We start from the raw sequence: 26991 nt of genomic DNA on the forward strand, positions 1-26991 counted from the left end.
AGACTTCAGAACCACAGAGGGAATGTCACCAATTGCTGGGACAGTTCTCCTCTGTTTCCCTCAATCCTGGGATTATCCACCTGCATACCCAATATATTGACACATGAGACAACTCTCTTATCAAAAATAAGATCTGCCTGACAACATGAGAGGCAGCATCAAAGATGATGTTTTTAGGATGCTGGAGTTGGGGGGGATTGAATCCTCCAGTAGCCCCCGGTCTAGCCCTGTGGTGCTGGTACCAAAAGATTCACCACAGGGCACTACACCAGAACTTTGGTTATGTAAAGTTTACAGAGGGATTAATTCAGTCTCTAAGACTGAAGCTTATCCCATTCACCAGGCTGATGACCTAATTGACTGATTAGGAGATGCCTAGTTCCTGAATACTTTTGACTTTACTTCAGAATACTGACAAATTTCCCTAACTGAAGGAGCCAATGAGAGGACAGCCTTTTCCACTCCAGGCGGCCACTGCCAATTGAAAGTGATGCCCCTATGGACTCAAGAATGCCTCTGCCACCTTCCAATGGTTGGTGAACTAAGCCTTTGGTACTGCTTACATGGCAGCTATAAGGGCCTCCTGTTTTACCTACAGGAAGTGCTTTAGGCACTGCAAAATGCAGGCCCACCTAGCAAGGCCAGCAAGTGCCAGAGAGGGCAGGGGTCTGTGGTGTACTTTGGACACCAGGTGGATGGGGGTAAGGTGCAGGCCTCCATGGGCCTCACATAGTACAATTGGAAGTTTGTCAAGGGATATGGCATCTATGTTGCTCCCTTAACTGAACTGACTTTCAAGAAGCAGAGAAGAAATGTGATTTTGACTGATGAATGCCAGAAAACATTTGACTCCCTAAAATAAGCCACTTGCACAGCCCCTATGCTCAAGGCCCCTAACCTTTCCAGGCAAATAATTGTCCATACTGATACTTCAGAGCATGGCATAGGGGAAGTACTTTCACAGCTTAATGATGAGGGCCTAGAACAACAAGTACCTTTCATTTCCAGGACGTTACTTCCCAGGGAACAGAGGTGGAGTGCTATAGAAAGTGAAGCCTATGTTGTGATCCGGGCATTGATGACGTTGAGACTATACCTGTTTTGTACTCACTTTCAGATTCAGACATATCATTGGCCCCTCAGGTGGCTAATGCAATGTGTGAATCCAAAACTGTTGAGGTGGTCCATCTCCCACCAGAGAATGGACTTTATGGAGGAATACAGACCTGGGGCAGACCACAACCAGTTCTGAGGGTGTCTCTAGGTTTCTCCACCCTACTGATGAGAACTTCCAGAAAGTTGGGTAATTCTCCCAACTTTTAGCTAGGGGGGTCACATGTTAGACCTATGTGGCTTAGAATGGTCTTCCCCCAAACCTTTTGCCTACTTGCCTCACATTTGTGCTGATTTCTTTTTGTTGGCCTTAGGACTCTGAGCACTTTACCACTGCTAAGGAGTGCTAAAGTGAATATGCTCTCTCCCTAAAACATGGTATAATTAGCATATAGCTAATTGGCATATTTAATGTACTTAGAAGTCCCTAGTAAAGTGCACTACATGTACCCAAGGCCTGTGAATTATATCGTACTAGTGGGCCTGCGGCACTGCTTGTGCCTACCACTTAAGTAGCCCTTTTACTATGTCTCAGGCCTGCCATTGCAACCTGAAAGCTGTGTCACACTGCATGTCAACTTGGTAACATCTGTGAAACCATCCTTACATTGAAAGCAGCTTCTGTCAATGTAGAAAGATGTTCGTGGGACAGGCAGACATCTATAATATTTAGGGAAAAGATATTGGCCTCTGCCATCCCAACGGAGTAAACTGTGCCTGCCAAACTCTAAACTGGCACAATAGTCTGCTACATCAAATGACTGTCTATAACGTATAAGCAGTACCAAACTCAGACAACCTCTACATATTATTTATCTGAAAACCATGCAAGCAATTGGTGAAGCCTCCTGGCCTCATTTCTCTGAGACAGTGGTAAAGTGGCTTTCAAGACAATCTGGTAGTTAGTGTCTGGGCTGTGTTTTTTTTGTTCCAGTGGGCCATGGGGCCAAAAATTCCAGCCCACACACTGGTCCTTTCAAGGTGGTCTGTCCGGCAGCACCGGATTCCCTGAAAGGCCAATCCAATACTACTCTGAGACTGGTCTCACACACCAACATACTAATGAGCTCAAATCTCCACGTGTTGTTACTGTTAATAAACATACCATTAGGTAATTCCAGACCTCTCATTTGTGTATTCTTAATGTTCACTCTTCTTTCTGTACCCCCAATTTATCCCTCTATTCTTCTTTCCTCCTTGCCTTGATTCCATAGCAAACAATCTTCAACAAGGGCTTGTAAACACAAAAAGTGCCAACTTTCAAATGAAAAATGTCATAAATGTCGGAGCTTCTGTTTATCTAATATATTCCACATATGTTTTGCAACACGTGTGTATATAAATACATGTGATATGTATAGCAAGAAGGTAGCTCAGTCTGAGAAACGTATTTCCTTTTTAACAGCCGTCTCCTTCCGACGTTCACTTAAACTCAAAACGGCTTTAATATTTTACATTTGGAATCACCAGGAGGCCGTAACTGTTCATGTTACCATCAAGACCAATGAACATCAATAACTCGCTTCCCTGGGAAATCGGCATTTCCTTCAGATGTTTCCTTTTTACTGAGTACTTTCAGTCTGGCATTTGATCCATTCTGTACATCAAACCCCATTATATATCACACAACAGTTGACCTATATTTCAGATTTTCAGACAGGACGCAGGGGCCTCTGCATCTACAGTTATTCTATTAACAGCAACTAAAACTATAACTTATTAAAGCATTGGGATTTTGAGCACAGTCAGTTGTAAGTGTATGGTTATGACCAAATGTACCTTATTTACGCTTCCATGAATTCCGGAAGTCAGGTATAAATCAATTTTCTATTGCAGATTTCTCCCCTATAAGTGTATAATTATATCCTATTCGAGAGCAGGGAAGTAGACATTTTACAGCGTGGTTTGCATTGGAAGTTTGGCAAAGACCATAAATATGGATAATTGCGGGCATTCCCAAACTTCAATAAACCCATTTCCAATCTGGAAACGGTTGTTGATTTATACCAGCTAAATGCCCGAAATATCCCATCACCAACAAACCTGCAGCGATTTGTAGCGGAATAGCTCGCACAAAGGGAAAAACTCGCCTGCAGAGATAAATTTGCATAAGAACCTCTTACTCCTCCTGGAAAGAGGCCCACTAATGAGAACTCTGCACAGAGTAGAATTAGAATTTGAGGGAAAAATCACATTACATTCCCCAAGGTCACTGGAAAACCTACAAATGGTGCAGCTGTTGAGCTTACATAGTGGAATATTGGTGAACTAAAAAAGAAGTATGGTCTCAAACTGCATTTCCATTTTTTTGTGAATAGGTTGCATGTTGTTAGAAATGGGGTTTCTGGTTGGCTAGGATATGCACCTAAGCCAGGCAGAACCACCACTCTAGTCACTGCAAGTCAGATGTGCAGCCTAAATCAACCTCCTATGCTCACCCTTTGGTAGCTTGGCACACAGCAGGCAGGCTTAACTTAGAAGGCAATGTGTAAAGTATGTGTGCAACACTTAATTACAGTAACACAGTGTCAGACACCACTAAAAGGCTCAAGAAGTCAGTTTAGAAAAATAGGTAATATTTATCTGATTGAAAAAAGACCTAAAGGGCAAAAATCCAATAGGTAGATCTTGAGCTATGCAGTTAAAAATATTTAGGCGAAAATAGAGCATAGAAGCGCAAAGCACCAATGGTAGTTATCTGGTCATGCTGGACCCAGACAAAGTCACAAGTTCAGGCTGACCACGATGGAGCATGGACCGACTCTAGGGACCCACCTGAGCCCACTAAACACAATACCTTAAATGCTGGTGCGCGGTCTGAGCAACGTTACTTTGTGACGGTTCTGATAACAACTACAGAAGACAGAGTACCTTAGGCCCACTTCCAAGAGTCCATGACTAGGGAGGCACCACTTGACAGGTAGACTCACAGATGGCAGAGTTAAGGTGCTGTAGCAGGTGGGTTGCAGGGAGTTTTTGATGGTCCTGAGACTGCAGAAGAGGGGACAAGCCACCAAGCCATTGGAGAATCTTGGGTTCAAGGATGTAGAGAAGAATTCCTGTACCTCTCACTGCAGGACATAAGTGGCAGGTGACATGCCAACACAGCAAAGCAAGTAGCAAAGTCACAGTCCCTCTTACAGCACAGAAAGTGGTAGGCCAACACAGCAATACAGTTGCAGAGTGGTAGTCCCTCCTCGCAGTACAGCAGTCCCTTATTCCTGGCAGAGTGTCCTTGGTTCCACAATCGATCTGATTTGGTGGGGTTTGATGTCCAGTATTTATACTTTGGTGCCCTGGTTCTGGAAGGTGGGAGAAACTTCCAGGCCTTCCTTTGAAGTCCACAAGGTCCTTTCCTACCCTCCCTGGCTCCAGACACTTTACAGGGGGTTATGCAGCCATTTGTGTGGGGAGAGGCACCGTCCTATTCAGGTGCAAGTGAGGCAGTGGTAAGCTCCGCCCCTCCACCAAGCCAAATAATGGGCCATTAAGGCCCATTAAGTCACACCTAAGCTCCCATTGTGTGACTGTCTAGAAGGAATGCACAAAGCCCATCTGTCATCTACCCCGAGACGTGTATTCAGCGATGAGCAGAGGCACAGAAGGGTTAGAGTAAGAAAATACCAACCTTCTAAAAGTTAAAATCTGACTTCACCATAAGTTGTGATTTAAAATTGTTAGTTCAGGGACACCAACTCCATTATTTCTATAGTTCATAATTTGGAAATTACACCTAAAAGATGTTTTAAGGTAATCGCAATGTTATCCTATGGGAGGGACAGACCTTGCAATAGTGAAAAACAAATTTAAGAACTTTAAGGTATCTGAACATGTTAAACTTAAAAGTTACATGTTCAACTTTTTACATGTACTGCACCCTTCCCTTGGGGCTAACTATGGCCTACCTTAGGGGTGACGTACATGCAATAAAAGAAGGGTTTGGACTTGCCAGGTCGAAATGACAGGGTAAAACTACACAAACTGGGTCTGCAGCGGCAGGCCTGAGACATGTTTGAAAGACTACTGTAGGCAGTGGAGTAATCAGTGCAAAAGGCCCACTAGTAGGATTTAATTTACAGGCCCTGGGCACATATAGTGCACTTTACTAGTGACTTACAAGTAAGTTAAATATACCAAACAGGTGTAACCCAATTACACCGTGTTTAGAGGCAAGGGACATGCACTTTAGCACTGTTTAGCAGTATCCAACAAAAACAGGGCCAGAAAAAGAGGAGGAAGGCAAAAAGGTTGTGGATGACCCTGCAGACAACCTTGCTCCCCTCAAACGCACGCATCGTCAGACCAACACCAAAAAACCTCTCTGGTTCTCTGACACCCTCAAAGAATCAAAGAAAACTTGTCGCGCCCTTGAGAAAGCCTGGCGCAAGGACCACACCGCTGACAACATGAACGCCCTCAAGAACGCTACCCGCGAACACCACCACCTGATCCGCGCTGCCAAAAGGAACTTCTTCACCGACAGACTGGACAAAAACAGCCACAACAGCAGAGAACTCTTCAGCATCGTCAGGGAATTCTCCAACCCCAGCGCCAACGCCGTCACGCCCTCACAGGATCTGTGCGAATCCCTCGCCACTTTCTTCCATCGCAAGATCAGCGACCTCCACGACAGCTTCGGACACCAGACCCAACCAAACACCACCGAACCCGCATCCCCGGCCATCACCCTCAACAACTGGACCCACATCAACACGGAAGAAACCAAATCCATCATGAATTCCATCCACTCCGGCGCCCCTTCGGACCCTTGCCCGCACTTCATCTTTAACAAAGCCGACGACATCATCGCCCCGCACCTCCAGACCGTCATCAACTCTTCTTTTTCTTCTGCTACCTTCCCCGAATGCTGGAAACACGCCGAAGTCAACGCCCTACTAAAGAAACCTACGGCTGACCCGAGCGACCTGAAAAAGTTCCGCCCCATCTCTCTTCTGCCTTTCCCAGCCAAAGTAATAGAGAAGACCGTCAACAAACAGCTGACCACCTTCCTGGAAGACAACAACCTGCTCGACCCCTCACAAACCGGATTCCGAACCAATCACAGCACTGAAACCACCCTCATCTCAGTCACAGACGACATCAGAACCCTGATGGACAACGGTGAAACAGTCGCCCTCATTCTCCTCGACCTCTCGGCTGCCTTTGACACCGTCTGTCACCGCACCCTAATCACCCGCCTCCGCTCCACCGGGATCCAAGGCCAGGCCCTGGACTGGATCGCCTCCTTCCTCGCAAACCGTTCACAAAGAGTCTACCTCCCTCCGTTTCGCTCAGAACCCACCGAGATTATCTGCAGCGTACCTCAAGGCTCATCACTCAGCCCGACACTCTTCAATGTCTACATGAGCCCCCTCGCCAACATCGTACGCAAGCATGACATCATCATCACCTCCTACGCCGACGACACCCAACTTATACTCTCCCTCACCAAGGACCCCGCCAGTGCCAAGACCAACCTACAAGAGGGTATGAAGGACGTCGCAGATTGGATGAGGCTCAGCCGCCTAAAGCTGAACTCTGAAAAAACGGAAGTCCTCATCCTCGGCAACACCCCGTCTGCCTGGGACGACTCCTGGTGGCCCACGGCCCTCGGCACCGCACCGACCCCCACAAACCACGCCCGCAACCTCGGCTTCATCTTGGACCCTCTTCTCACCATGACTAAGCAAGTCAACGCCGTGTCCTCCTCCTGTTTCCTCACCCTCCGCATGCTCCGTAAGATCGTCCGCTGGATCCCCGCCGACACCAGAAAAACCGTGACCCACGCCCTCGTCACGAGCCGCCTGGACTACGGCAACACCCTCTACGCCGGGACCACAGCCAAACTCCAAAATCGCCTGCAACGCATTCAAAACGCCTCGGCCCGCCTCATCCTAGACGTACCCCGCAGCAGCCACATCTCCGCACACCTGAGACACCTGCATTGGCTCCCAGTCAGCAAAAGGATCACCTTCCGACTTCTCACCCACGCACACAAAGCCCTCCACGATGAGGGACCGGAATACCTCAACAGACGCCTCAGCTTCTACGTCCCCACCCGCCACCTGCACTCCTCTGGCCTCGCACTTGCTGCTGTCCCTCGCATCCGCCGCTCCACGCCGGGTGGGAGATCTTTCTCCTTCCTGGCGGCCAAGACCTGGAACTCCCTCCCCACCAGCCTCAGGACCACCCAGGACCACTCCGCTTTCCGGAGACTCCTAAAGACCTGGCTGTTCGAGCAGCGATAACCCACCCCTTTTTTCCCCTAGCGCCTTGAGACCCGCACGGGTGAGTAGCGCGCTTTATAAATGTTAATGATTTGATTTGATTTTCAACAATGGTTAACTGTGATCTAAAATAAAGTGGCAATGGAAAATGGAAAATATTCTAATATTTAGAGGAAATGCTGAATCTAGAACAAAATCAACTGATTGACTTTCCTCCACAACGCTATTTCCATGGTGCAGGAACTTCCTCTGATATATGCTCATTCAGATTTAGCACTTCCATCTCAAACTGGAGGAGCTCTTGTTATTTCAACTTCAAATCAGGCAGGAAATATGTGAGGAGTACCCATTAAGCACATTACCTTGTGAAAAAAAGACTGTTAAATCGTAACTTTGGCATTAGCAATGCTGCACGATCTTTCTTCCACCTTACTGTTAGCACACTATATTGCAGCTCTAGCGGCTCATGTTTGTTATACATTAATACTGCAGACAAAATATTGAGGACAAAAATTTTGAAAGGTAAGTGCATAGATGGAAGAATAGATTTTCTATTTTTAACTCCACATCTACAAAGTTTGAAAATAAGTATATTGACACGTATAGGCACAAACATGAATTTATATATATATATATATATATATACACACACACACACATAGATATGTATCTCTCAGTATCTATACATCAGATCAGATTTATTATGGATTAACGGATTATAACATTAGATCCAGTTTTATCGGATGAGTAATGAATAAACACTGGGATGTTCTAAGAGAGGATCCAGAACTGAAATCAGTGACAGGACCTCATATAGGTGCAACATACAGGGGAGCAAGATAATTGAAGGACACATTAACACTGCAAATTTCAGAAGCCCACCAATGACACATGGCTCAACAGTGCAGGTTGTTTTCATAAGTGTGAAAGAGGCAAGGCATGCAAGCATAGTAAAAACCGTAGAACATATACATCATGTAATAGGACAGAGCGCACCATTCAGTGTTTATTATATGCACAACACAATATAGTGCTTTCATACTGGAATGTCAATGTGACTTGTAGGTAGTACAACTTTCCCACTAAAAAAGAGAGTACTAGAACATCTTTGTGCTATTAAAAATTGTGATAATGCATATCCTGTGGCAAGACATTTCAGCGAGAAACCTAACAGCAACCCTGAGCTCTTGATTTTTTTTTTGTATTGACAGGATTGACACACCACAGAGAGGTGGTGATACAGAGAAACTGTTTTGCATCTCTGAATCACTTTTGTCATTGATTTGGACACTAATATTCCTAGAGGCTTGAATATTGATGTGAATCTTGAGGTACACCTATAATCAGGAACTGAATTTCCTGGGATGAGCACATGGTTAGAACATGTGTCTTGTGTCCACATTTGTGGTGCAATGTATTTGTTTATCTTTCACTTGAACTTCTATATACATTGTACTTCTCAGTGCTCTTGTGTTCTTGTTTATATTTCTTCATAGTCCATTTCTTTGAAGACAGATTGGAGTGATGCATGTGCAGATTTCATTATGCCTCATTTTTCATAAATATTGTGTATTTCACACATTTTTGCATGTGATCCCATCAATACTATAGTGATATGCCTTCAGTGGGTACATATATGTGTTGAGATCACATCTTTGCTAGGAATGGGGGAAAAATTCTTCTCTGCCGGTCGAGTTTGCAGAGCTTTGCCCACTCTGTGCTACATGAGTATCACAAAGTTCCAGCAAAACTCTGCCACGCCATTTGTGGCAGAGTCTTTTTTGCACAAGGCTCACTAACGTTAAGTTGGCAAGCAAAAACAAGAATATGCATCCTCTACTGCCATTTTTTAAGTTCTAGAATGCCATCCGGTAGGGTTTTCTTAATGCGGTGGTCACAGAAAGTCACCACCATTTGCACTGAGAAAGCTGCTGGTCTGGTAGAAAATGTACTTGAGCGGCTGAATGAAGCAGTGCAATATGGTATGCCACATGATGCCGTTCACGCTGATTTTACAGTGCGGAACAACTGCTCTACGCTAAAAATCAGTGTGAACAGCATGACGTGCAGAATTCCACCACCTCGCTCAACTCCTCTGAATCTCACAGATTTTTCAAATAACTCTACTGCATTCCACGGAGTAAAACTCCACAAGCTCCTCCCACCCGTAATCCTTACTAACAGGATCAATAATAACTTTCATGTATGTATAATTTTGCTTATTTGAGCGAGATAATGTATGCATAATGAATGTTTGCATAATAAAGAGCAATTGATGTCATTGTTTGGCTTGATAGTGAGATTTATCAATATTTTCTACTTAAGAGTCATAGATTCATGACCAACACCTTCACGGATTATGGAAATTAAGCAATGTAAATGTTGGAAAAGGGGGAAGACTGACCTACCTCTTTCACTTTTTATGCACATTATATTCATGTTTGGGCACTGAAGTCCACAAAGTGTGTTTCCAAACCCCACAAATGCAACATTCACAAGCATTCTTACTTGGGAAGATTAAACTGTTTACTCACCCTCTAAGAAGTTTGAAAAGCATACAACCAAGAGAGAACCAGTCAGCACTGCTATCATAGGCAGTTCCTTTCTGTAACACTTCAGGTGCCATATATCCATGTGTTCCACTGAAAAATTGGGAAAAAAGAGCAAAATCAACATTTGACTAAACATAGTGATGACCAGCTAGAACAATTATCAAATGTTTTGTTCCTTCCCATTTAGTTCTATATAAAACACAAACTTAATATTGAAGAATGGCTCTCAGACAAACACATATACTTATACAAGTATAAAGTAATCTGTTTTAATAGTAATTTATGCAACAAAGGACTCAATCAGCAAAAATGACGTCATATGAAAATAAATACTGAGGCTTATGAGTAATATCACTTCACTGAAACCTATCTGTGTGGTTAATTTGGAGAATTAATGATCGGGAAAGCAGCATCAATCAGTTTCTTTAGTGATGTAACCCATAGATTACTGATAACAATTCATATGTCACACCATCCAAAATGTTTAATATGATTGAAAAACATGCCTTCTCAAATTCATTGTAAATATATATATCTTGTGACTAATCATTGTGGATATACTAAATGCCAGACTTTGTTTGAGCCATCCTGGAAGATCACATGGTCTTTCTACAGAAGTATATGTGCATATGTGTATTTTTATATAGTTTACAACTAGGGCAGAACATGTTAATAGTAATAGATGTACATATTTTATGTAGTTTAAAAGCACAACAAATGTTAGTATACATATGTATTTTATGTGGTTTAAAACAAGAACAAAAAATGTTAATTCATGCATATCTTATTTTGCCTATACGTACACACTTTATAAAATTATGAATTTGAAGCCAATGTGCCTCAATAAGTTGAAGTTGCAAGTATCAATGTATAATGGTTATAGCATTTTGTTTCTGGATCCAGCTTACTTAAATAGTTATCACTTAAGGATAAAAAAGGATACATAGTACAGACAAATGATTATTACATGATAGAATGACATAAAGGCATAGAAGGCAAAAAGCAGAATACAAAAATTGCAATATACAAAAAGGTTGCAATTAGGCTGGGTAATGGATCAGTTTAAAGCCATGTCCATCTTAAAAGGTTGAGTAGAGTAAAGGAAAAGATATGGGATGGAAAAATACGCTGTAAAACACGGTGTGGGTAACGTGTGGCATGTGACATTATCTCCTGTAAAATGGCAGATACCACATGGTGAAAAGGAAAAAGATTATAGTTAAGAAGGAAGTAACAGTTATGGTTTAGGTTATAGGTGAATGTATGTCTATGTAAGATGGTCCTAATATATTGTTATAGTTTACACAAAATTTAATTATCAGGAGTTGGCAAATTCAAATGATTTCTTTGGTATCCAATCATTCTGAATAAACCAACTCTTGGGCCACCCATCTACAAAATGTTGATTACAGACAAGTTGAAATGTTTGGAATGATGTACAGAATAAAGATTATTTTAAGAGAACTGTCTGTATGGAGATTAAAGCTCGGACAGTGCATAAAAAGTCCAGAGTAGGGTAAGTGCTCTGACTTAATTTGACTTTTTACCATCTTCAAAATTGTTTATTATTTTTATGCACCATACGTCCCTGCATTTTAGAGTGCAATATGCACCAATATTGGAATATGCCAGTAATAACAAGTTTCAGACAATGTTGACTTGCCATTTATTTGAAGTAATGTAGATCATGTAAATTGTATTCACTTTTTATGCTACTGTACAGAGTACCGAGGTTTCAATGTCCTTATTTAAAAAGATTATTTTGAAAAATTATATTCTCCCTTCCAATCTGATTTGTCACAATATAGTTAAATTTTCTGTATTTATGGTACAAATTATTGGTACGTGTGAATACCAAAGCATGGCAGTTAACCCATGTTTTAGATCCTAGAAGTTTGAGGCCCACTCCCATATTTTTAAGTGTATTATTTTACTCTGATAAATTATTGTGTTTTTTTAAGTTTCTTCTAGTAATAGGTAATGGAAAACTTGTCTCAATTGGAAATAAAGAAATTAGGTCTATGAAAATGTGTGTGTCTATGGCTAATTCACAATTTTATTGGTAAACATTTTACTTTTTATATCTAGAAACCAATATTTTATGAAGACACACATAAACACAATTACTTTTGTTATTTCTCAAGACTTTATTGGTTTCATATAGAGAATGGATTAAAAGAAAAAGACAAAATGATATTAATTTAAATAGCAAAAATAATGTATGAGGAAAACATAATGTTAAAAGACGGAGAGCCTGATTTTGAGTATGGCAGACGAAGGTTAAACCATTGGTATTGTGGAGTACTTTACTCCCACCATACTGAGGTCCTCCACTGGCCAAATTTAGAGATGCCCGCTTGACCAGCAGACATGTTCTAATATTGTCAACATCACAGCTGCTTCTGCTAAAGTATTAAATGTTTGGCTGACAGCTCTGTCAACATGATGATACCATCTGTCAAACCTTTAACATGCTTTTGTATTTTCAAAAGCAAACACCCTGGGAGTTGTCTCACATGGTGTTGATGTTTTTTTGCAGTTTTCACTACCCCTTATTGCCATGTTTTACCCAGTGGTGACAGACAGTGAAAACTGGACATTCAACCACCAACCCTAATTTGGGCTGGTGGTCAAATGGCCACACCGCCACTGATCCGTATTGTGTTGGGATGGCATAGGAGTATATTACAGCAACAGAGATGGAGTTGTCATTGTTGCTGACTTAAGGTCCGCCCGCCTCTAAATCAGGTGGCCGGACCCTCAGTTTGCTGGTGACGGTACTCAGTTGCATTTGCATTATCATTTCAATCAATAACTGGCTATATATCCAGATTGCCAAGGAAGACCACAGTTAAAAAGTTTAGTAGAAGGCCTCCTATTGCATGATAAGTCTCATTTTCATACTGATACTTCTGCTTTTTGAGTCAGACTCTGCGAACCACGCCCTAGTGCATGTGCTCTTAGCCCTAGAACATTTTGGATTTGGCTATGTTCTAAATTGGCTTATTTAGTGTACCTTGAAGTTCCTACAATATGGTACAAAGTGTACCAAGGGACTGTAAGGTAAATGTCACTGGCAGACTGCAGCACACAATGTGTCAGCCACTACAGTGGCAGAGAAAACATGACTGCAAGCCTACCCTAGTAGCCTGTCAGTGCAGTTAGAAAACTGCAAATGTGACGACCAGAATGACCTCTGTAGCAGGCCTAAACCCTCCTATTAATAAGTTACCCATAAGAAGATCTTCAGTAGGCATAAGGCAGGATGCATAGGATTTAAAAGATATGCAAAGGTTTAATGTTAAATATATTGTTACAAGGCCCACTGTAGTAGTGTTAGCTGCTTCGTAGGAAAGCAAAGGGATAAAATGTTAAAATTAATAATGTTATCTCCACCAAGAAACAGCTAGAAATGTTTATTCTTGGACTCTTCAAAATATTAAAAGCCCAATTCACTAGTAAAGTCAGATTTGTAATACATATTTTGCACAAAGTACTTTTAGAAAGTCACCCCTTTCCTGCCGAAAGCCTCTAGAAGCCCATTTGTATGTGCTTCCAATTGTCACCAAAGAGCTGACAAAGGCCTCAGGTGTGGTGAGGTGTTTTGTTCCTTTAGTATTGTGACTACCTTTTATAATGCAAACTCTGAAAAACTGACTACGTCCAAACTCAGAAACCTCCATCTTGCGAACACGCCAAAAATATCCAGCCAGCAATGGACCTTCCATGGGCACGGATTTGGAATTTCTCCTGCTCTCAGCATGCCCACCATCTGGGCTATCCAGCCCCAGGGCACCCCTTGTGGCCACAGCCTGCTGTCTTGTCATTAAGTCAGAAGATAAAACTTTCAACTGATATGAACATGGTTTCTGTCTCCATCCTGGGATTGATCGTGGTCGGCCTAAAATGACACATAAGTACATGTAGAGCACAACCGGTCATTAAATTATTATCTATTTTTATAAATTTGAAATAAGATTTTTCATGTGTTTTGTTTTCGACTTTTAAACTGTTTTGATACTTCTAAATGCTTTACACATTTTCTTAGGTTAACCTTGCCTGCTCTGTGCTATAGCTATGAGGGATTGAGCTGTGGTTTAAAATACTGAACCCTTTAAAGGACCTAACAAGAATAGTGACATTATGACTTGTGGTGGTCAACCACCCTACTAATAATCCACTTTCTCACACAAAGTATTTTCTTGGCGCACATGATGCTAGAGGTCTAACCTGTATTTTACCTTTTTTAAGCAGGTAGCATCAAACAGTCCAGGTCAGTCGCTGCCCAGCGATATCGTCTTTGGAGTAGATTAAAATATTTTCTGCACATGGCTGATTTAATATGCAACGACTTTGTTACCTTTACTTTTTGAACTTTACTTTTTTGAATTAGTTTGTCCAGTACTGTCTGACAAAACAGTCCTATTGAGCAACTTTCCACTTGACAGCTAGAATTCCAAACTCCAATGTAGTGCTTTTTGTATTTTCAGCACACACTGACTTTTCAAAGAAAAGAACATCGCATCAAAGAATTGTGACATTCAAACATAAACCCTGAAGCCCTTGTGAAGCAGAGATTAAGAGGACTGCTTGAAGAGCATTTAGAGAACCACAGCTGGTGATTTAAATGAGAGACTTAGGGCCTGATTACAACTTTGGAGGACGGTTTTAATCCATCCCAAATGTGCCGGATATACCACCCGCAGTATTACGAGTCCATTATATCCTATGGAACTCGTAATACGGTGGGCAGGATATCCGTCACATTTGGGACGGAATAACACCGTCCTCCAAAGTTGTAATCAGGCCCTTAATTCTGGAACTTGTTGTTTAGTAGAAACATTAAGGGGGTTATTACAACTTTGGAGGAGGTATTAATCCGTCCCAAAAGTGACGGATATACCACCAGCCGTATTATGAGTCCATTATATCCTATGGAACTTGTAATACGGCTGGTGGTATATCCGTAACATTTGGGACGGATTAACACCTCCTCCAAAGTTGTATTAACCCCCTAAGGGTCCGTAACGTAAATTGATGTTTCACTGGTGAAAGCTGGCTTTTAGAGGTAGGCTCAAAGCACCCGTGTGTGCGAATTCAGAGAGCAGTAGTCTGGATTGGTTGTACAGCTGCTCCCAGGAACAGCACAAGCTCAAAAATCAAGCCTGTGGTTTTAGCCCTACTCAAATGTCGGAAAGAGCTCTAAACACAGATCTTTAAAAAACACTATCTTGTGACGAAGTAACAGTCCATATTCACTCTGGGAGACCATTTTTCCTCCAATCACTCACTGCTCAATGACTGTACTCTTGCCTTTGACCCTATATAATACTTTACTCCTTTCAGCTGGATTTGCGATAAAATACTACATGCATGCATGTATACACACATAAGGTACCCTGCCCTCGACTCCTGGCAATTGAACGTGCTCGGGCCAGAACAGTGGCCAGAAAGAAACAAAAGGCCCACTTAATCTTTCCTCAAGTGGCCAAGTCCCGATGATTGGCCTTAAGTGGTCCTTCCTCGGAATTCTGTTATTCTACAAAAACAGTACATAGCAAAAGTGTCTGTCTGCTTGGACAGTGCTTGTTTTGGGCAAGGACCAGGCTTAAGAAGTATCAAATTGCATGGTAGATATGGGTGATATTCACGATCTGCCTCTATGTGAGTGATTATATGATATGTTGGCAGTGCGCCTGCTGTGGAGTAATTCAGAAGAAGATGCTCCCTTGGAATACGTAGGGCATGTAATAACTGTGAGCAATTCACAATTACAGGCAGAGGAATTTTACTTCATGTTGAGAAGCGCTTAGTAAATTCGGGGTTAAAATCACAATCGAATAAAAATGCTGACTCTGAAAATTCACTTCAGCATCTTTACATGTTTTAAGTAACTATAGACACTGCCATCATTGCAAACTTCATCTTTCTGAAAACATACATACCAGGCATTGTCGTTTAGGAAAAAACGTATTGTGAGGAGTCTTGTTTTAGTTGCATTCACACAAAGAGCATTTACCTACTCACTATATTTGATACGCTATTGAATATTTCCTTGTAGTGGAACACTACCTCCAAATAAGAGAATAGGAATATAATTTAGACAAGATTATTGTGTTGGTAATTTAGTCTGGGTGTGGGTCAGTGGCATTTTTAATTTACAGACCTGGGGTACATTATCAAAAGGGGCTCACAGCAAAGGCATAACGAAACTGGAGGGTGTCCCACTTCACAGAAGAGAAGATAGTACCCCTCAGGACTCACTCAGTCCAGGTGTTGCACTTCCTCAGTCCCCGCTGCACAGGATGCATTTGCTGCTGGGGGTAGCTCGAGCCACATAATCCATTGCGCCAGAGTGGTGCCAATGAGAGGTCTGAAAAGAGAGGAGGCGTAGCCCGAACCCTTCTGTGCTACAGAGCGTTTAGTCAATCCCTGCTGTGCAGGACACCATTTCTGCTGGGGAGATTTCAAGAGGCATAATCCATGGTGCCAGAGTGGCCCCAATGAGAGGCCTGAGATAAGAGGAGGAGGAAGCTGACTTTATTGACCCTCGTTGTGTGGGGTATGTGAGGGACGTGCCTGAGTAACGCCCGGGACAAGGGTGGGCCCGTCTGTGCCCTTCACCACCATGAAAAGGGAGGGAAGGGCCAACCTCCTTGGCTCTGAGTCTTCTTCCTTTGTTGGTAAGATTCTTAGCTTACCCGCCCAAGCTGGAGCAACAGAGTGCCCACTTGCCTGCCAAAAGCCTACTGTTTTTATGTTGGTTTTGCCTTTGTTTTAATTCCATTCTGCTATATTAATGTCACAGTTTGCAATTAAGGGGATTTTAAGAACAGAGAACCGCTTAGTTCCTACCATATAGGATCTAATTATGGGTAAAAGAAAAGCGGTTGACCAATTACCATGAGCTTGAAAGGAGCTGCAGTCTGCTAGGAGGCATGCAGAAGAAAACTGTAGCTTGCAGGACTTTGCTAACCTACTTGTGAAAGTGGAGGACATTATTAATCGGGGGGGCAACCTCTGGAGCAGACCTACAAGATCAAAATTACGCAATTTTATAAAGGGAAAGTAAATGTCACTCACCATAGCAGGAATCTTGCATTTTTTTGTTGATTTAGAAAAAACGAAGGCGAAAAGAGCTCCAAGATCTGGTATAGCACCTAGTGCCCAGATAAATTCTACTTATGACAAACTCCAAACAGAAGCTCTTAAAAATGGCCAGTTTATCAGTATAGCTATAGTAATTTGTTCTAATTGTTATACCCCTCTTGGACAAGAAAAGGAATCAGCATCCCACTTCGGAGTTCATGCCCAACACCATATGTTGATATAAGAGACATCATAGATAGCTTACAAAATAATGTCAACAACATGAAAGAACCAGTCTCTATATTGAATACAAGGCTCATAGATCTCCTGGAAGCTAACAAAAGATTAACTGAGAAATGCATGGCTTTCCAGGCTTGTGGTCATCTTGTTTGGTGAAGGGTACCTTCCAGCTGCCTTCCAGGTTTAGTTAACCATGCTGGCATGCTTTTGGGTAGTGAGGTTACTGGGAAAGGAGATTTGCCTTCTACTTCTGCTTTTCCTCAAATGAGGGATAATGTTGATGGTAAGTGAAGAAGTTGGTGTCTGACAACCTCCAGGAAGGTAATATAACTACTGTAGCCGACCCTTTTCTTTCTAAAGTCACAACAAGTTGCACATTGCACAGTAATAAGGCATTTAAAGCAAAAAGGCAGTATAGTGGAAGAGAAAATACAAGCAAATGAGGCAACCTACCTCTGGTTCATCATAATATCTAATATGCCAAAGCTTGAAACGGGCAAAGGGAAACAACAGCATCATTGATAAATAAAGTGACACACTGGATGCACTCTGCTTCCCCTTAATTCACGCAGAATTCATTTAAGCACAGCTCTTGAGAGATTTCAATTTAGTAGATGAATTGTTGGCTTTCAATGCAAATAGTATCCCCCCACCCTTCAATATACAATCCAAAAGCAGCCTTAGACCCCCAACCTCTACAGCTCCATACTCATTGCATCTTTGTATGCTCAAAATCAGCACCTGCCTCCACCTTTAATTCCTCCAGCGTCCTGTGCAGGGTAAAAAAAAACATTGTCACAAGAAACCAACTGATCATACAAGGTTGGATTATTCCTCCGTAGCAGAGGTCAATTGACTGCCCATCGACAAAACCAAAAATAAATTCAGTTATTCCATTTTGTCCTCTTATTTAGTAATTGAGCTTTTAGCCAGCTTATTCCAGACCCTTTTGCATCTTCCCTAATGTAATTTCTCTTTTAAGGTGGCATCAATAGCCCATCAGCCACAATTATATGCAAAACTTCACAGAACTGTCTCTGTACTTACCTCAATGACCCTCTATTCACTGAGAACGGGAGTTTGATTCTATATAGGGATGTAGCAGGCCTACAAGGGAAAAGCATACTTCCAGAGTGGGGAATGTTTATTGAACAATTTGACATCATACAGGAGACATGGTGTTTGGAGCCTACATTTAGAACAGGTTTCTAAAACTATAGCATTGCGGCAATTCCATCCAAAGCTGGTTGTCTTTTCGGAGGGTTGTTAATCTGGGTTAGAAACTCTCTTAATGCAGTCATTAAAAATCTGGAAATTGATTGCTTAAATTTTATTGGGCTGATGTTAAATGGCAGCAATGGTCCTAGGATACCTTTGTGTAATGTGCATAATAGCACAGTATAAAAAAAATTACAGAATCCCCAATGCTAAATGTACTTATGCACCAACTTGCTAGTAGGCTAAACAAGTCACCTCTTTGATTGCAGGAGACTTTAATGTTACATTTGAGCTTTTAGGTGGCATCTCTTTCATCATTGACAGGGAAGATAAAGCCCAGGATATTCAGAAACCTTACGATCTTGGTCTGCTTCTGCCTTAAAACTATGATCTCTTGGGAGATTTAAATCTGACAGACACAGAGCATTTACATTCTCTACAGAGAGTTTCCAGGGCTGCATGGATTATAAGATATTGAATTGAATATTGATATTGGATTTCAAAAAGTCCCCAAGTCTGATAGTGACCATAAAGCCATAAAACTAACATAGAAAGGTAACTTGTTTGCTGATAGAGTCAATGTATGCAAATGATCAGAGGTGGTTCTGTCCCTATAATACACTAGGAAGATTGTGAAATGGTCTAATTTACTTACCAAACCCTACACACAACTGCAAATTTAAAATTGAATGTAATAAAGTTCTTGGTCTATTTGAGAACCATCTGGTTAATACAATCTCTTTACTAGATCTTTGCTCTGCAACAGTTGTGTACAAAGAAAGCTTCCTCTTCAAAATCACCTACTTATCCTTCTTCTCACTGGTTGTCTTAAGAATGCGGAAAGGCTGAAGGAGGTTGAATGAAAAACATTAAATAAAGGGATCGAGAGGCAACCCAGGAAGCACACTCTAAATATAAACATACAGTAGGCTCTTTTAAGAAGGGCTGGATGAACCCTAACTGGAATGCTCTTGTTGAGGCCTCCAGACAGAAAGACACCAGAACCTTTTGGCATATTCTAGTGCATGGAAGTAGAAGTAATGCCTGCCTCTTGTAGTTTTTTGTTCAACCACAACAATGGCTGCACCACTTCACAGAAATGTATGCCTGAAAAAGTCTAGAAGTTGGTTCATCAACAGCAGTTATAATAGACACTAGACAATCTAGAATGTACTCCCAATTTGATTGATCATCGTTCAGCGGTCCATGATCCTGTTCAATTTACTCTGGAGGACGCATATAAGGCTATTATGTCTCTTAAACGAAAGCCCATAGCCCAGACAAGATCCCTGGCAATTTATATTGTGCTGAGCCTTAAGTGTGGAGCCCCTACATCAATGTGTTGTCAAATAGGATTATGGTCAGGGAAAGAATCTCCAATTCATGGCACAGTGCCTAGATGATACTGCTATTCACAAAAGGGATAAGACCTCCCATGGCAAATATCAACCAATAATTCAAATCGACCATCTACAGAAAGTGTTGTGGCACTAGGTTTTAGGTAAATTGCTTGAATGGATGGCAGAATCCCAGATTATTTCGCCCTTGCAGGAAGGATTTCGAATTAAGGCGATTTTGATTGATCAGATCTTTCACCTCAAACTTATTTTGTGGAAATATCTGAAACTTTCCAAAGGCCATTTGTATGTGGCATTTGTGGATGTAAGGGTGGCTTTCAGCCCAGACTCCATGAAATGTTTATGGTCCTCTCTCACATCAATGGGAGTTAACCCTGCTTTGCTAGGTATTTTGATGAGAATTCACAAAGGAAACTTTGCCCAAGCGAAATGGGCGAGCACACAGATCGTATACCTGTTGAGCTTGGGGTGCATCAAGGTTGTGTGCTTGCCTCTACTTTGTTTTCTCTTTATATAAATGACGTCATAAAACATCTTAGTACCTGCACCCACGATTCTCCTAAATTAGGTGGTATTCTTAACCCATCTGTTATTTGCTAACAATATCCTCTTGCATCCTGCACTCCATATGTATTACAAACCCTGCTTAATAATTTTGTTGACTTTTGTGAACTTCAAGGCCTAGGTGTGAACACACCTAAAACCAAGGTCATGGTGTTCAACCACCACAGGTCATATAGTGGAAGGTTTTCGATGAAGGGTTTGATCCTACAATGTGTTGATAATTTTGATTATTTGGTTGTTAGAATAGACAAATGTAGTACTTGGAGATCACATATATTGAAAAGTTAACTAATCCTGTTACACAGAGCGTCTGTGATCATTAAAAGATACAACGCTGCTACCCATACATCTGTTCTCTCTGGCCATTGAGGTCTACCATGCAAAAGTACAAGCTGCAGCATTGTATGTAGCAGACAAATGGGGAGTTGGAACACAACTAGGTTGGACTCCAAAGAAAAATCTTTTGTTAGATCTTCATTTAGCCAGCCCCAAAGCACCTTTTTAATTCCTTTCTTTTTAGATGAAGGGTTTAAAAGAGTCAGACATTTAGCCATTTTTAAATCCCTACTCTACTAGGTGAGATTGTGGGCCACTCCGTAGTTATTACATTAAAGGTCTGCCTTAGTAGAAATCATGGACACAGGGAAAATGCATTTAGTTCCTTGGTTGCAACACATCAAATCATACTTTAGTGAGGTAGGCTCAGTAAATTGCTGGAGTGACCCTACCTCAATGAACACGTACCAAGGCCGCTGTAAAAGAGGATTTCTGAAATATTAAGATTAATTCCTACTATATTGATTCCAAAATAGGTATACCCATGCTTGTGTTCCTGTCTAATAAATATGTCCCTTCCCTGGAAAATTACATAAAAAAATGTACCCTGTCAAGCTCAAATTCAAGTATCAAGTTTTTTTTATAAAGATTTTAAATCTCACAATGAGATCTACAGTATACAAAATAAATCAATTCTACACAAATTTTAAAAGGAACTAAGATGTTGAAAGGGTTTTTACACATTAATTAATTACATAGCAGCATTTGCAGTTCCCAACCATTCCTTTAAAAAAGAGTTTTTTTTTTTAAATCTCTGTTGAAGAACACTTAATGCAGGACATACAAATATAACATGCCCAATAGTCTGTACATGACAAAGTTTATATATTCTTTCAGCTCATGCTACATTCCACAAAGTATCAGTTTCTGTGTTTAACAGCAAACATTTTATCCTAGATAGCATTATACACCCTCTCACCCTATGTTCCAATTTATATATGCTTGTTGCATAGCCAGTTGACAGGACTTGATAACATTATAAAAGCGAGGTTTTGCTCTACATAAGTTCATGTCATACAGCATTGAAGAGTTCTTTATATCGCACTTTAGGAAGGTCTTAAGGTGAACATAACTCATATTCTGGATGTCTAATTTAGAAAATGAAAACTATTGCAGTGCAAGTTGAACATTAGTTAAAAACGATCAGATGCAGAAAAAAAGACATTCCAATACTATAAAACTCCTAAAAGTATTTTCTTTAGCATGTAAAATGCAATCAAACCATCTAAAAATAGCAGCTAAACCTCTTACATACGTGCTCACCAATCATAGTTCTAATCTTAGCGCTTCCTCTGAAACAATGGATTTTAAAGTGCTAATAGTGCGAAGAATATTACCTTCAACCTTATGCATTAAGTGGCAATGGTTAACTTTAATTGTTTCTACGGCACGTAGAAGAGTTGAAGGAACCTTCATTTTGTATACGGTTAGAAGATGCTTAAAATGCCTGTAGCCTGTTGCTGCATAAAGCGCTTTTAGTACGTTTCCATGAGCATAAACCTTATTCGATATAAGGGCAATATGGTCCTTCTCAGCCAGATTTGCTAATATAATTCTTCCCAAATAGGAATATGAGTTTACTACCTCTAGAGTAATATTATTAAAGGACCACTTGAGCCCTTTACCAGATAGACAATCTTTTGAGCAACACCTCATGACTTTGGTCTTGTTTAAATTCAGAAACTGGGAATCAGAATAAGAGGATAAAGCATCGAGATGCTTCTGGAGGCCTTTAGATGTCAGCTCTAATAAGACGATGCATATAAAAGAGTCCCCAAATAATAGATACTGAATTTTGAGGCATCTCCACCAGCCTTACTGAACACTGCGGGAAAATCGGCTATATATACATATATATAAGGTAAAAAGTAGTGGTACCAACAGGAAACCCTGCTTGAGCCCATTTCTTTATTTTTTGGGATTCTTTTTTATCAAACAAAGATCACCTTTTACTCTGTATAACAACTGACAGTAAATAATACAGCATACATCTCGGTCTCAAGACCAATTTACAGTAGGGGCCAGCCTGGCGAAGATACAGCATCATAATCAAAAGCCACACTACTAAGGTGCCATGGTGGACAGAGTCTTGAGCTCCCCATTCCTCCCTTGCGTTCCCACCCAATAGATCACTCATATCCCCTGTATTTGACCCAGACTCCCCAAATTTTATCCCACTTTTTAGGGCATCCCCTATTTTGATAGAGTATTCTTTCTACCCCCTGACACCAGTCCAGATCTGACTTCCACTCCTGTATAATGGGTATAATCCTATATAATGCACACCACACATGCACTACATTGCGTTTGGCTACCATCGCTGCCAGTGCCAACCATAATCCCTGATACTTTGGCTAGGTTTCCTAACCCACAATGTCAAGGAGAAGCAGCTTAGGGTCCAAAGGGGCCTCTTTTCAAAGCACTGAAGTCGCTAACTTCAAGACCTTCCTCCAAAAACCCTGCACCACGGGGAGGCCCATAGTATGCAGTAGAAGGTGCTTACCTGTCCACACTGCCTCAGACACAGAACGGTATGGTCCCTTCCTATCTTACACAGGACCACCCTGGAATAGTATGCCCAATGCAGAATCCGCAGCTGGACCTGTCTGAACCGGGCCCAAATCGCAACCACCCTAGGGCTATGCTTCTGCCCCACCCAGTCTTCGTCATCCAAAGTTCCTAGATCCAAATTCCATGCAGTGCAGAGGGGTGTCACTGGGTCGGGGGAATTGTTCATCTGGTTCCTATAGATCAATGAGACAGCCTTCATCTCCAACTAATCAGAGAGGAGGTGGTCCTCGAGAGGGGATGACTTCTGCAATTGCTTGCCTTCCAGCACATGCCGGCTCAGAGTATGCTTTAACTGCAGGTATCTGAAAAGCTCAGCTTCTGTCATACCATAATCTTGCCAGAGAACATCGAAAGGTACAGACGCCTGCCCTTGCCAGATATCGCCCAGGTGGTCTATCCTCAGGAGAGACCATCTCCAAAATCCACTCAAGGCCCTGAGTTTCCCCAGTAGATCACTGCACCATAGTGGAGCCTGGGTGGTCAGGCCCTCACTACCATGCTTGTATGCACCCACAATGTTTTCACCAGTGAATGGGTCTACAAAGCAGACTCATAGCCCTTCCTCCCCAAAGCATCTCTATCAGCTTGGTATGCTGGTTTCCCTGATCTGCAAATAACCAGTCATTTACGGTCACCAACTGCGTTGCCTAGTAGTAACACTCAAATACATTTAGCCTTCCTGATGGAGTGATGTGGTGTAATCCGGGCAAATGCAGTTCTACATGGCAAACAATCAATCAAGGAATATGTAAAGTGCACTACTCACCCGTGAGGGTCTCAAGGTGCTGAGGGGGCGGGGGAGGTGCTGCTACTTCTCGAACAGCCAGGTCTTGAGAAGTCTCCTGAAGGTAAGGAGGTCTTTGGTCAGACGCAGGTGGGTGGGAAGAGTGTTCCACGTCTTGGTGGCGAGGTGCGAGAATGATCTGCCCCCGGTTGTAATTCTGGTGATGCGTGGGATGGTTGAGAGGGCAAGGTCGGCAGAGCGGAGATTCCGGGTCTAGGTGTAGAAGGAAAGCGGTCTGTTGAGGTATTCTGGTCCAGTGTTGTGCAGTGCTCTGTTAGCATGGGTGGCAGCGTCCCAGAGTCCAAAAAGTGCAGCCCTCACCTTTCCAAGTGGGACGATTTTGAGAGTTAGACAAGCTCTCAAGGCCCAAATGTAAAATAATCAAATGTCTTTTAGTGGGCGGGGGAGAGCTGAAAGACTGTTACCTCCTTCAGATGGGGTGGGGGCATAACCATGCCCCTACTGATTGGTAGCCACCACCCCACAATTTTTTTTCTTTTTTAATTCCCTGGCATCTAGCAGGCTTTCTGCCCCCACCCTCCGGGGGAGTGGATCAGGAGTAATTGCCCCATCTGCCCACCGGTGGCAAAACAACATTTTACCCATTTATTTGAGGTGGGCGTATGGCCATACCCCCACCCTCTTTAAAAAAAAAAAAATCTTCCTTGGTGTCTGGTGGGCTTTCTGCCCCTTGGGGGCAGATGGGTCTTACGAAAATAGGCAGATCTGCCCCCAAGGGGGGCAGAAAGGACCAACAGTAATGTGCCCCCATGGTGAGCGACCCTTGCCCAAGGAGCTTTCTTCTCCCCTTAGAGGCAGATCAGCCTAATAAAAATAGGCAGATCTGCCTCAAAGGTGGCAGAAATGGCCTAAAATAAATTTGTCCCCCAGGGGAGCAACGCTTGTCTAAGGGGTTGCTCCCCTTACGTGAATTTGACCTGAAAAAAAATCCCCGGTGTCTAGTGGTTTCTGCCTCCTTTGAGGGCAGATTGGCCTAATAAAAACAGGCTGATCGGCCCCCAAGGGGGGCAGAAAGAGCCTGAAAAGAATTTGCTCCCCAGGGGTGCGACCCTTGCCTAAGGGGTCACTCCCCACCTCTAAAAATATATATTCTTAAAATTATCCCTGGTGCCTAGTGGCTTCTGTCCTCCTGGGGGCAGATCGGCCTAAGTAAAATAGGCTGATCTGCCCCCGGGGGGGGGGAAGAAAAGGCCTAATAAATAATTGCCCCCTAGGGGAGTGACCCTTGCCAAAGTGACCCTTGTCACTCTCATTCATTGTTTATATCCAAAACAACAAACTCCCTGGTGTGTAGTGGGCATTTCTGCACCCCGATCTCTTCACAATCGGGCTACAGAAATGCTCAGACAGACATGAAAGGAAAGGAAAGGCCTTTCCTTTCCTTTCATGGTCCTCTGACTGCCCCCACTCCCTGATCGGAAAAGAAATGCTTGATTCCAGCGCAATGGGAGCGGCCGCTGATGAGCTCAGTGCACGATCACGTGCTGACGTCATCAGATGTCAGGGGGCCGCAGGGGCCGGGAGTAAAAGGGGAAGCAATTCCCATTCCATCCCTGCCTTGGGGGGGGTGGGTGTCAGGCTAATGGGGGGAGCGCTAGCGCTCTCCCCATGAGCCGGGCCCAGGACGTAACAGTTACGTCTTTGGCACCTGAGCGCTGCAGCCAAGGATGTAACGATTAAGTTCACGGCGGGGAAGGGGTTAAATGCATTTCCCATAACAGGATTAGCTCTGGGCTATGTCGGCACAAATATTAGAGTACTATGGTGCGCTTAATTCTGCTACCCAACCCATTCACATTCCATGTCATCACCTTAAGGGAGTGTGTTAGTGTGGTTGCCATTTGGGAATGTATATTTGCATGAGGGGCATGCTACAGTTACCCCCCAAACACCCTTCCAATATACCTCCTCCCACCCGAGCTGTGTAACCAGTTGTTATATGCCTGTGCAATAGCAAAATAATAGAGTAAAACAAGAAACTGCAATTCAGCATTCCCAGACTATAACCCCCCCCACCTCCTGCTACCCCACCTAGTGGGATTTAAACTGCCTACCCCACCAACTTGTGGCGCGCCTGTTGCCCTTAGCAGTAGATATACATTCATGGGTGGGCCTGCGCCACTACTTACGGTCTGCAACACCAGTTAACAAGGATAATTATCTCGAATCCCCAAGCATATCTGTGTCTTGCATCACCCGCCTGGACTAGCTATTCATCGACTGTCGTTCCAGTCCCCTTTTCCAGAGGTCTGAGAACTCTCCACTTGCGGCCCACAGGTAGACCCAGTAGAGGGTCTGTCTCATCATGTGGTCCAGGGGGATCTACGTTCAGCTACCACCAGAGGCAAAAGGTACATTTGTGACCTAGTCCCAGTGGTCCCCAGGGCTGCCTTGTAGTGAAGCTGACTGTCGACGGCGGCAGCGACTATGCCCCCAATGGCCTTAGAGCCTGCTTGTGCAATGGGCAGTCCACCTTTACTCCATCACCAGGTCCACCTCTGTCCCTTTACTAACTTCTGCGGTCCGAGGGCCGTGGCCCCCTAAGCCATTCCCATACCTCTTTTGATATGGCAAAATGCCATGTTGCCCTCAGCAACCACCTGAAGGTGTGTCAGAAACAGCATCATGTATTGGACCTCAAGCTCACAGAGGGCTTTTTTGACGTCTTGGAAACGTTGCCTTTGTCACTGGACTTTGAGTCTGGGAAAAAACGGATAGAAGTGTTTTCGAAATAAAAGTCACCTCTGGATCTACCCACCTGCAGGATCTCGTCCCTATCCCAGAAGTTGAAAACCCTTGCAATGATTGTCCTGGGGGGGGGGGGGGGGCTCCTGGTCGCGGAGGCGGGAGTGGTCCCTGTATGCCCTCTCAATGGTGAAGATCGTGGATAATCTCTTCAGGCAGAGGGCCTTGGTGAT

At 42.8% G+C, this 26991-nt stretch overlaps 1 protein-coding gene across 1 annotated transcript in view; it reads right to left on the reverse strand.

Moving 5' to 3' along the window:
• Window positions 1-26991, reverse strand: part of GRK3 (G protein-coupled receptor kinase 3) — a 1092546-nt gene that overhangs the window by 133496 nt on the left and 932059 nt on the right. Inside the window, exon 13 of the mRNA XM_069214703.1 lies at window positions 9875-9982. Within this exon, the coding sequence (XP_069070804.1) occupies window positions 9875-9982 (108 nt within the window). The remainder of the gene's footprint in view (window positions 1-9874; window positions 9983-26991) is intronic.

Source organism: Pleurodeles waltl, chromosome 11 (genome assembly GCF_031143425.1).
Source record: "Pleurodeles waltl isolate 20211129_DDA chromosome 11, aPleWal1.hap1.20221129, whole genome shotgun sequence".
In the NCBI taxonomy this organism is placed as follows: Eukaryota; Metazoa; Chordata; class Amphibia; order Caudata; family Salamandridae; genus Pleurodeles; species Pleurodeles waltl.